This window comes from Leucoraja erinacea, chromosome 2 (assembly GCF_028641065.1).
Source record: "Leucoraja erinacea ecotype New England chromosome 2, Leri_hhj_1, whole genome shotgun sequence".
Taxonomy (NCBI): domain Eukaryota; kingdom Metazoa; phylum Chordata; class Chondrichthyes; order Rajiformes; family Rajidae; genus Leucoraja; species Leucoraja erinaceus.
In genome coordinates this window covers 106,113,923-106,126,600 of record NC_073378.1, presented here as the reverse complement: position 1 = coordinate 106,126,600, position 12,678 = coordinate 106,113,923, and the positions used below count along the sequence as shown (strand labels likewise).

The 12,678-nt window shown below is 38.6% G+C and overlaps 1 protein-coding gene across 1 annotated transcript in view; it reads left to right on the top strand.

Annotated features, from left to right (window-relative positions):
* The window catches only part of tfpi2 (tissue factor pathway inhibitor 2), a 65,586-nt gene extending 53,194 nt beyond the window's left edge, over positions 1 to 12,392 (top strand). Inside the window, exon 7 of the mRNA XM_055649953.1 lies at positions 8,056 to 12,392. Within this exon, the coding sequence (XP_055505928.1) occupies positions 8,056 to 8,117 (62 nt within the window). The 3' untranslated portion in view covers positions 8,118 to 12,392. The remainder of the gene's footprint in view (positions 1 to 8,055) is intronic.
* Positions 12,393 to 12,678: the final 286 nt, after the last annotated feature.

Here is a 12,678-nt window from a genome sequence, read left to right as displayed (position 1 = left end):
GGCTGTATCCCATATCAAGCTGCTTACATCAGTTTTCACTTACAGAAATTGGATTACGCATTAACACAAACATCTAAGGACAGAAATAATCAGCTATTTAAAAATATATATTTTCAGACAGTGAGTATGGCTAACAAAGACTGCTTTGTAAATGACAGACCGTTTGCACACTGTAATCTGTTGAAAAACAAGAAACAAGTCTCTAAGATCATTCTGGACAATGATAATTGAGGTCCACAGATTCCTTAGGCTGGGATAGGTGAGATAAGTAACAGACAGTTACAGATAACCCTGTCATGCAAGTGTGAAATGCTTGTTGTAGGACAAAAGTCTCTACATTTTTAGTTCTGAGTGAGGACAGAAAATGTCTGCATGAAATCTTGAAATCATATCAGTGGAGGTAACAATATCTGATCACGACTGAAGTAACAAATATTGATTCCATGTCCCTTATCTCCAAGGTGTGTAACTAGCCTGTTGCTTGCCCACAGAATGCATTGCAGTTGGATTTTAAAGAGTCGAGTTGTTTCAGAATGAATGTTGTACAAACTGCATATTAGTTCTTTAATGTTTCTCTAGTATATATAGGTTCATACATGATGCAAGTTGATCTATGGTGCCCATTTTTCCGCTTCTGCCAATAATTGTCCCAATTATACAGACTCAGCTCATCCATGCCGACCAAGTTGCCTACATGAGTTAACCCCATTTGCCTGCATTGGACCATATCAGCTTTTAACATTTCCTATCCATTACCTGTGCAGATTTATTTTTCAAATATTGAACTGTACATGCCTACAATACTTCCTCTGCACCTCGTTCCATCATTCATTGTGTCAGATCCCCTTTAAATCTTTCCCCTCTCACCTTAAACCCATGCCTTCTAGTTCTAGGTTCCCCTATCCTGGGAAAAAAACTGTAACTTTCTACCCTATCTATTCCTCTTATAATTTTGTCACCTTTAAAAAGTCACTCCTCAGTCTCCTTTACTCCAGAGTAAATGGTCCCAGCCTATCCGATTTCTCCTTGCTCTCTAGTCCAGGCACTATCATAGTTAATTTCATTTGTGGCTTCTCTAGCTTGATCACATGCTTCCCAGTGTGTAGTGACCAGAACAGTGCTCAATAGTCTAAGTGTAGTCAAGCCAACATTTTGTACAGTTGTAAAATGACGTCCTCACCACTCCACCACCATTCTCACCACATGCTCTGTCTCTTTCTTAACTTGCAATTGACTAAGTCATAGGACAAGGCCTCTGGGTCAAGACGAGCTGGAGAGACCAGTGGAAGTTAGCGGAACCAACTAGGCTACATCATTACATCGATGACCCCATGTACGTCCCTGGCCAGGACCCTGTATTATACTGGGTGCCAAGACCAATAAAGGCAAACTTGCCATAAGCCTTATTCAGCCTGTGAACCAATATTGCCACTTCCAGGGAACTATGTACTTGTACCCCCTCAGTCTCCTGTTCTACCACACTCCCCCGGGCCCTGCCATTCACTGTGTATATATATTTGTTCAACTTAATTTCCATCTGGCGTTCCTTTGCCCATTTTCCCAGTTGATCTAAATTCTTTTGTATCTTAAGACAACATTTTTCACTGCCCATGATATCATTAGTTTTGGTGTGATCAGAAAACTTACCAACTTACTAAATTGCTCAGAAACAAGCTTCTTCCTTTCAATTATCAGGTGTCTGAACGGTTCTTCCATAAACTAGTTTCCTGTCCGATTCACCTCTACCCCATTGTGGACATTGGACATTGTCTACGGGACTGATGCTAAAAACTATATTCTGTACTTTCCCTTTGCTTTATCCATTCTACTTGACTTTGACTAGATTGTATTTATGTTTAACATTATCCGATTTGATTGGGTAGCAGTCAAAACAAATCTTTTCACTGTACCTCAGTACAATGCGACAATAATAAACCTAAACCGAATCATGCCACCTGTAATATCATCCAAATCATTGATAAATATAACAAACAATAGGGGACTACTAAGCACAATCCCTGTGGCACATCATTAGTCGCAGCTCTCCAATCTGATAAGAAACCATCCACTATTATCCACTGCCTCGTACTACCAGTCCAATTGTTTATCCAATTGGCAATATCATGCTGGATCCCATGTGTTTTAACCTTCGGGGCAGCCTAGCATGCGGGACCCTGTCAAAGGCTGTGCTTAAGTCAATGTAGACAATATTTACGTTCAATCACCTTGGTCACCTCTTCAAAAATTTCAATCAAATTTGTGGGACTTGATTTCCCACACATAAAACTATGTTGACTATCTCTAATCATTCTTTAATTTCTGTACCCTCTAACCAGAGCACTGGGAAAACTGAATACAAGTGCTAGGCCACAACTGATATATAACTAAAATGTGGCATCACTATAAAAATGGCCAGCTGCAATAAAGACAAAAGGGAAACACTTTTTCCAACAATGGGAAGAGACCAGTAGAACTTAACCCTCACCAGCTATGTTGAAGATGTGAGCAGCAGGAGAATTATGCCCAGGCTCAGAATGCACAATGAAAGTGGTTTAATTACCTACTCGGGTCAAGAAAGTGAATCTATAAACCAAATGCGATGCTACAAGCTTTGTATTTTCTCATTTGTTGGAGTTGCCTGTCGCATCACTTCTCATGCAGGAAAAAATTGCTCGCATTCATGCTTGACATTCAATTCATACAAGAAACCTTTTACAGGGAGATAGTTCTGCCTCAGGAAGTGCTCAACATTGTTACATTGTTTGTAGATGTTTCACAGGAAAAACAAATGTTGTACCACATTATATCTGGAGTGGCAAGACGTGGGCAAGTTCCTCAGGGACAATTTCTCCTCTGTTTACCTGTGGAGAAAAACACGAAGATTAGGAAACTTGGGACAGTTAATGGGGATGTCTTGAGGACAGACCGTATTACAGTCAATGAGGTACTGGAGGTACAAGGCGGTATGAAAGTAGATAGATCTTCCAGGCCTGATCAGGTACATCTGAGGACAGTGTGGAAAGATAGAGAAAAAGTTGCTGAGATGTACGACATGGGCGACATGCCGAATGTTGTTCCTCGATTTAAGAAGGGTTGCAAGAAAAAGCCTGGGAACTATAGACCAGTGGGCATAACATCTGTGGTAAATAAGTTACTGTAGAGTATTCTGAGGGCTAAGATATATATGCATTTGGATAGACAGGGGCTGATTAGGGACAGTTTCATTAGGGACAGTCAGCATAGTTTTACATGTGGGATATTGTGTCTTACAAAATTGATTACATTTCTAGAAGAGGTAACCATCAAGGTTGACATTGTCTATATGGACTACAGCAAAGCCTTTGATTCAGGGAGAGCTAGCTACCTGGATACAGAATTGACTTCATGGAAGGGTGGTGGAGGTTTTTCAGACTGTTTACCTTGAGCATAATATATGATATAACGTTATTTCTTTAAGGTAGACATCCTGCCTGTTGTTTCCATCTTGAATCAAATTCCTGTGAAGTATTCAGTTTTATTACAGCATCTGTTCATTGTTACCGCGCACACATCCTAACGACGGGCAGATTGGTGGATTCATGGGCCACTGCAAATCACTCCTTGTGTGTCGGTGAACAGTAGGATCTGAGTGGAAGAGTAAATTGGATTAATGCAGAGTTACTTTAAATCGATGCTCCAGTCTGAGGAAGGGTCTTGACCCAAAACATCATCTGTCCAATCCCTCCATAGATGCTGCTTGGCCCACTGAGTTCTTCCAGCACTTTGTGTTTTGCTTAAGATTCCAGCATCTGTAATTCCATAAATTGATGCTTGATGGTCAATCCAGAATTGCTGAGCTAAGGGACCAGTTTTCACATTGCATAACACACATGTGTATCATGCTTTATTGGAAGTTCTCTATCCTTTCCAATATGTTAGGGAATGAAAATATAGGGGTAAAATGTCATGTAGAATCAATTGGATGTTAATTGTGATGAAAAAATATTTGCTCACTGATACTTCCAATGGTATGACTCTTTTTGAAGGACAAGACATTGCAATTGTTGATTATGAGGTGATTTAGATGAGATGGAATAAGTAATGCTGTGGGCATGTGAAGCATATCCATCTGCAACTGCAACTGCATGCCTAATCACCTCTCAGTTCATTTCCATGCCAAAACTCGTGGAAAATCCAGAAGTGTTTATTGAACCTTTCCAATCTTTAAAATAGGCCTGCCTGGAAATTCTATTGAATTATGATGGTGATGTTGGATGGGCTGAGATTCAAACTCCTTCAAATGTTTGGTTTTCTACTACAAGCTGGCAATTGACCAAACTTTTTATAGTCCTAGAATAACAAATAGTGGTAGCCAGTATTATATTCAGAAGTTTAGTTCAAGATGGCTTGGAGCCACAGATCCAATAGTGAGAGGGGGATCGGCCATGTTTGGACTGTTAGATAGTATAACATTATATTCTGCATTCTTGCGTATTTATTTCTTTTGCACTACCTAATTTATTCATGTTAGGTATGAGTTGCCTGGATAGCACAAAAAAATAGTTTTGCTCTGTTTTTCCGTAGAGGTGACAATAATAAAGCAATACCAATTCTAAGTTGAGGTGGCAGAAAGAAATGAGCAGTTGAATAGGGGGTGGAGGTAGTTGTTTCATGGTCAGAGGGGGTTGCCATATCAGGGGCTTCTTCTTCTGTCATATGTCTTTTAGACCTGCAGCTCCGTTGAGGCGAGCCAGGCCAACGTGTCATCGTCCAGGTTAATCAGACCTCGTTCACCATTCGGTGGCCGGTGTTTTGGGCAATTGGTGACTATGTGCTCCACTGTCTGTGTTGGGTCCCCACATTCTCAGGAGGCGCTGTCCACGAGGCCCCACCTCTTTATCGCTACTCCATAGCGTCCGATGCCTGTCCTCAAGCTGTTGAGGGTTGTCCACTGCTTTTGGGGCAGGTCCTGGCCAGGGACGTACATGGGGTCATCGATGTAATGATGTAGCCTAGATCGTTCCGCTAACTTCCACTGGTCTCTCCAGCTCGTCTTGACCCGGGGCCTTGTCCTATGACTTAGTCAATTGCAAGTTAAGAAAGAGACAGAGCATGTGGTGAGCATGGTGGTGGGGTGGTGAGGAATGCAGGACAGGTGTTCTGGTCCAGTGCTGTGATTGACCAGAGATTGCTGGAATTGACCAGAGATAATAACTCCAGGAATGTACGAGGAGCGTTTTATGGCTCAGTGCCTGTACTCGCTGGAGTTTAGAAGGATGAGGGGGATCTCATTGAAACCTACCAAATAATGAAAGGCCCAGATAGAATGGACATGGAAAATCTAAAACCAGAGGACACAGCATCAGAATAAAACACGTGTTTTTAGAATGGAGATTAAAGGAATTTCTTTAGCCAGAGGATATTGAATCTGTGGAACTCATTGCCATAGAAAGATGTGGAGGCCAAGACATTGGGTATTTTTAAAGCTGAGATTGACAAGTTCTTGATTAAGAAGGGCATTAAAGGTTATGGGGAAAAGGCAGGGGAATGGTGTTGAGAAGGAAAAATAGATCAGCCGCGATCAAATGGCAGAGTAGACTCGATGGGCCAAATGGTCTAATTCTGCTCTTGTGTCTTATGGTCTAATGATCTTATGAATAACAAAGCTTAATTTTTTCCAGAAGTTACGGACTGGAATATTGGATTTCTTCCACTTCTGTGTTACTATGGGGAAATTATATCAGGGGGTAACGATAAGCCATGGCCAAAGATTTTCAGCCAAATTTCTCAACTGACTCAGATTTTCATGCCAAATGACAGAAAAAATCATTATTACATTTCCTTTCAGATAAGGTCAAGTTTTATATACTGGAAATGTTGTATTATGCAGTTGAATTACAGGACACACAGTGAGTGAGGGGACCACCGATTGTGATAAAAACTCTGGTCATGTTTAATATCCCATGAACATAAACAAAGTCTTCTCACATTTTCTAGTTATCATCGCTCCACTTTACTCATGAAGTAGATTTTATAAATAATAAAAATTATAAATAATAGCCTGAAGGTTTTACATTTAATTTTGGCATAATGCTGAATGGATTCACCTGTCTTGAATATATTTTCTGGAATTGTGACTCACCAAACGTGGACAACAGCTAAGCTTCTTCTGAAACATTTCTTTGGGCAGTGAGCCGATGACTGTCTTCCATTCAAAAGTACACCTCTTTAACGTACAAAAATCAAAAACTCTGCAGATGCTGGAAACTGAAACAAAAATAGAAATAACCAAAGGCACAGAGCAGATGGCAACAGGACATATGGCAATCGATGTTTCAAGGCACTTCCCTGAAGCTCAGGAAATCAGCTGAGCTGTTTGTTTGAACAGATGCTGTTTACTTGGCTGAATCTCCCTTGCTTTTCCTTTTATTTTCATCTTGCTTTATCAAATATCAGATGATTTGGGAATACTCCATGAAATGCCAGAAGCAAATACACCAACCCAGAAGCCTCCTTAGTTCTTTCATGTTCAGAACATTTAAATTCTGCACAGTCTGACCAGAGCTGCCCCATGTCCAAATTATTTCAATCCTTTCATTCTTGTACATGATGAACCAGTGTTTCTTAACCTTTTTACCATTGCAGAACCCTTGAAATAATTTTCATGTCTCAGGGAGCCCCTACATAAAAATTATTATATATCTTTATTAATCTCTTTCTTTCTCTTTCATAAACTTAAAGTTCATAAGGCAAACATAGTATATTTTTCTGATAACTGGTCTAAGCAAAAAATAACTTACTTTTTGTCGAGTTTATTGACAATGCAAAAAAAAAACTGAAATCAAACTGCTTGTTCAAAACTGAAGCAAATAAAGGCAAACAGAAGAACTAACCTTGGAGGAGATAGTGAGTGAGAGAAAAAACAACACACATAAACGTATCATAAACTAACAAAAACATACATAAATAAACTTTTGATAACCTAACAAAAATAAACATAAACATACTTAAAAAAAAAAAAATCATATAACAACCCTAAATGATGGGTAAAAATTACTAAATAACGTGGGTGAATGAGGGACTGTACCGGCATGCCAGGAAGCACAGACAGGACTGATAGAGACCGTGCATGCATCTGTACTCGAGTGACTCATGATGATAGACGAATCCGTCACGTACAGCTCCTGTCCACTGACCACTAAAGGCCGTTTCACACATGCCGTATAGACGTCGCTAAATATGCTAAATAATAATCGCTAAATATGCCGTACATGTATCATAAAATTGCGAATATGAAATTAAACACAAAATTGACTCAAAAATGCATTTACATATGATTAGCCTCTTTATCACTATTTCTCTCAGAACCCCTAGCGACCTTTCACGGAACCCTAGCGGTCCAGGGAACCCCAGTTGAGAAACGCTGGGATGAACAATTTCCTTTACCACTGCCCACCTTGGCTGAGCCAACATGTATTTAAAACCGATCAAGCCAGGCCTGCATAACTACCAGAAAGCAATGATATCTGAGAATTCTGTGATAAATGTGGTCTATCCATCAAAATCACTGTCTCATTAGCCCTTTTTGAAGGTATCGGTCGAACATTATTTAAGCTAAGAAAATATTTTATAGTAGTTTAATAAGTCAAGCTAAGAAAATATTTTAAACTGTTAGAGGATCCATACAAGTATGAACTAAAAATATAATTAGAACAACTTTACCAGCAAATGCCAACTTAAATCAATTGCATAAGGTATTAGACATGAAAGACATTTGAAAATTTAAAGTGACTGGAAATGTAATATCTACATCATGATAGACACTCCTTATGTTATGGCGATATATTGAAGTAATGAAAAGCAAAGGGCACTTCACTTTTGTTCTATTATTATTTAATATATTGCCTAAATATAGCATAGATAAAATTCAGATGAAAGTTGCTGACTGAAAACACGGACTGTTCATTTCCCAACTCAGATGCTGCTCGACATGCTGAGTTCTTCCAGCAGATTGCTTGTTGCTGTGTATAACACAATATGAATCATTTTTTAACATTTTATTTCTTTTTTTGCCAGGAGCCAGAAAACAACTGAAAAAGAAACCTATTACTGCACTCAAATATTATAAACAACACTGAAGAAGATAACAGTCTATAAAAATCTGAAGATGCTGAATTAGATTTCCATTACCCTTATCATTATTCTAGCTCAGCGGTTTGCTATATATTTTGTAAACATTTAATGGAAGTTAAAATACCTTGCCTTCAAAGTTTCTAAACATGAAAATAAGGATTTCAAGCCATGTTAAATCTCCCTGAATATTCCTAAAGTAGAGATTCCTCCAGATTATTATTTTGATACATTTATATAGGTATGTTACAAAACGTACCTTCAGCGGCGCTGCAGTTCTGTCACTGCCCGTGTGCGCGACTTTGGCGCCTTTGAGAGGGGGGCTGGATTAATATGCCGTTTTTTCCCAGCCTGTTCAAATCAATTTTTGTCATGCTGTTGAAGAATAATCGCTCCGACATCGGTTTTATTAAGTTTTTTATAAAACTGCACTGGATATTTTAATAGCAGGAGTAATTTAAAAATCAACTTCTAAAGCCTTTAACACCGACAACGGGGACGGATTTCACATACGGGCCAGGTAAAGGAAAGCCGTTTATTTTACATATAAACGTGCTTCTTAGGATGCCTTTAATCAAAATTTTACATTGCGAAAAGGTGGCTTAGGACCCATATGAACCGGCAGTATTTTTCCTGCCGATATGGGGTTTAAATTCACCGCAACTGCAACGTTCCAAACGATCGCGTTCCACAAAATCCCACTCGCAAGATGATTAAAATGGCCATTAATTTACGGGAATTAAACACTAAATTCATTCCATTTGTCCTATAAATTCATGACAATGAGATTTAAAAATCATGTTATATTGTGAATTCTTGTATGAATGATATTTGGACACTTAGGTTATTTAAAAATGTTAACCTTTCTTAAGAAATTGATTGATGTTTAGATCTAGTAATTGAATTTTGTAATTAGCTACAATTAGGTAACTAACTAATTATATGCTTTAATTTCAGGTCTTCCAAGTAAGATTGTTTCATATTTTTTTCAGAATGCTTCAATCTATAATAACTAAAAATTTCATTCAGTTCTCTTAATTTTTAAGAAAGTTATAGGCTTTTGACTGTCCTTGATCACATGAGTTAAGTCAAAGGAAAAGCAATAGGGAACAAGATGCTAATTTCCGAGTGTGAAAATGGCCATAACTTTTTTAATACTGAAGATATGAAAGTGAATTAGGTGTCAAATTAAACTTCTTTATATGCTTTATCTGATGGGATAAATTGCAGACTTAATTTTTTTTATCTCAAAATTTTGTAACATTGTTAATATATACAAATGTCATTAATTATGGTTATAGAATATTTCTGAAATATTATATATCCATATAATAGTATACAAAAGCATATGAATCATTTACCTGTAGAAATGTTTAATGGGCCAAATTGTGGCTGTGGGGGGAGGAGAATCAATGAAATTCAAAATTAAATGGAGAATGGATAAAGTAGATCATTTGCTCATTTTTGGAGCAAAATGTGCGCACCTTTTTCCTCAGATGATCACTCGTTAGCATAAGCATTCCCTCAGAACCTTTTTGTATTGTCCTTGCTGTTCATTTCAGTAACTTCCTAATGTTTATAGCAATGAGAACCACCTGTTTTCTTTATTTCCCTCATAATTGTGCCTTACATCAAAAAGCACTGACAAGATATGCATGCAATGTAATTGTGGTTAAATGTTGCTTATCTTCTCTGTTCTATTTCTTAAAGTGAGGTGGCACAGCAGGGCAGAGAAGTGAACACCAACAGGAGCAGAGTTATAAAAAGGGGAAATAAGCTCTATTCCAAAAAGAAAAGCTTGGTAATTCATTGAGACTTTTGGAATGCAATGTTGCACTGTGGCTTTTAGTGATTGGGTTCAGTCGAAATCCTTTGAATAATTTTGTTATGCCCTTTGTTTAATTAGGTGCACACTGAATACATTAATCTGAGTGGCACAGACAGTCAGAACCTGGCATAGATAGGGTAGATAGTCAGAACATTTTTCTCGGGATGGAAAAATATGATACTAGAGAGCATGGCTTTAAGGTGAGAGGGGCCACGTTTAAGGGAGATGTGCGGGGCAACTTTTTTTTTACACAGAGGGTGGTGAGTGCCTGGAACATACTACTGGGGGTAAAGGTTGAGGCAGATACGATAGTGGCATTTAAGACATTTTTGTTAATGGATAAGGATTTTGTGCAGGCAGATGAGAGGTGATCTTGGCATTATGTCTTAAACACAAACATTGTGGACCAAAGGGCCAGTTTTTGTGCTGTACTATTCTGTTCTATATTAAATATAATGAATTTAGGATATGTAAAACGTGTTGCATTAATACCAAATAATTTTTCTTGGTGGAATTCTGTATTTCATTCTCCCCCATGAAGTCAATGTGCTTGCTTTATAAATATTGTATTAAACACATAATAAAATGTGATCATGAAATGCAAATATTGTAGCAGTAAATCTGCGAACTATGTGATTATATTTCTGAATTTCTTGTGCACAATATATATAAGCCCACATTAGTGTTTGGAAAAATGTTTGTTTTCAAAACATTCAGTGTTGCTTCAATGATTCGACCCTGTTTCTAATAGTCAGGGCACTGATCGGTTCAGTAGTGCAACTGTAAGAGCTGCTGCCTCACAAATCCTGAAACCTAAGTTCTGTGCTGCACTTCATTGTTGTCTGTGTTGAGTTTGCACATTCTTCCTTGACGGTTTTACATTTCGTCTAGATGCTCCAGTTTTCGCCCACATTCCAAGGACATGTAGGTTGGGAGGTTACTTGACCACTAAAAATTGTCTGTGGTATAGAGGTGAGTGGTAGAATCCAGGGGAGTAGATGGGATTGTCGGGACAATTAATTACAGGGAAATTTAGTAGGTGAGTTGGATTGCTATGTGACAGAACAAATGATCTCCTTTCTGGATGGTACATTGATATGAAAGGATTTAAGGGATATGGGCCAAATTTGGGAAAATTATGACTATGGGCACCTTGGTCAACATGGATGAGTTCAGCGGAAGGAACTGTTTCTGGTTTCTGAATCGATGACTATGCTGAAAGAAATATGTATTTGTATTGATGATCTATCCTTTAATGCTGGGTATGAGCAAGTGCTTATCTCTTACAGTATTTAATCGCAATCTGAATCATGAATTTGCGTTTTCCATGCCCGCTTGTCGCTCCATGAGATTGACCAACTCAGAATTCCTTGAGTGCCCACAGTTAGTGAACGGTTCCCTACACAAACTAAACTTTTGGTATAACAATACTGCAACTGGCTTCTGGACTTTCTGACTGGCAAACTACAGTCGGTTAGGATTGGTCATAACATTTTCTCCACCTGACCCACAATACTGGTGCCCCTCAAGATTGTGTGCTTTATCATTTGCTCTACTCGTTGTATACCCATGGCTATGTGGCCGAGTAAACCAACAACTTGATCTTTATGTTCATCGAAGATACCACTGCTGTTGGCCAGGTCAACAGCAACGATGAGAAACAGTCCAAATTAAAGGTTGAGAAAATGGTGGCATATATTCCCAGGACAATTATCTGCCCTAATGTTAACAAGACAGAAGAGTTGGTTGTTGACCTCAGAAGCGGGAGGGTGACCTCAACCTTGTTCTCATCAACAGACCTCCTGTACAAATAATCGAAAGGTTTAAGTTCTTCGGCATTGATATCATGAACAACCTAACCTGGTCTCTTCACACTAATGTGATCTCAGGCTTCTAAATAGATCTGCCATGTCCACAAGGATTCTCTCAAACTTCTAAAGATGTGCTACAGAAAATATTCTTATGGAAGGCGTCTCAGCCTGGTATGGCAACCACTCTGCTCTTGAACATGTGAACCTGTAGAGAATGGTGAACACAGTCTATTCTATCACAGGCTCATCACTTCCTTCCATCCAGTCTATCTTCACTGTGTACTGCATCAGTAAGACTTAGGAACAGCTTCTACCCACTGCTAACCTCTTTCATAATGCCTTCCCATACGTGCTGCCACGTTCACTTACTCTTTTTTCAACCTCATTTTTTTTTCCATTATTAAACTTTAATTTTTTTGCACTACTATGATTGCACTACACACCTGCTCCATTCCACTGTTTTGCACTCTTCCTTGGATTTATTGTTGTATGTATCATTTATGTACGTATACCATTTAAGCAGTGAGTTTCTTGTGAACAAGGAATCTTATTGCATCCCTCATGCACAAAACAATAATCAAAATCTGAATCTGAATATAGTGTGATAATACAACATCAGCTATATTTTTGATTGCCTAACTGAACAACTCTCCATGCTTGTCTGCTGTTTGTGTTCTACAATGAACAACATTTAATAATTGAAAGAAAGACATCAATGTCCATTTAGTTTCATAGAAACATAGAAACATAGAAATTAGGTTCAGGAGTAGGCCATTCGGCCCTTCGAGCCTGCACCGCCATTTAATATGATCATGGCTGATCAGCCAACTCAGTATCCCGTACCTGCCTTTTCTCCATACCCTCTGATCCCCTTGGCCACAAGGGCCACATCTAACTCCCTCTTAAATATAGCCAATGAACTGGCCTCAA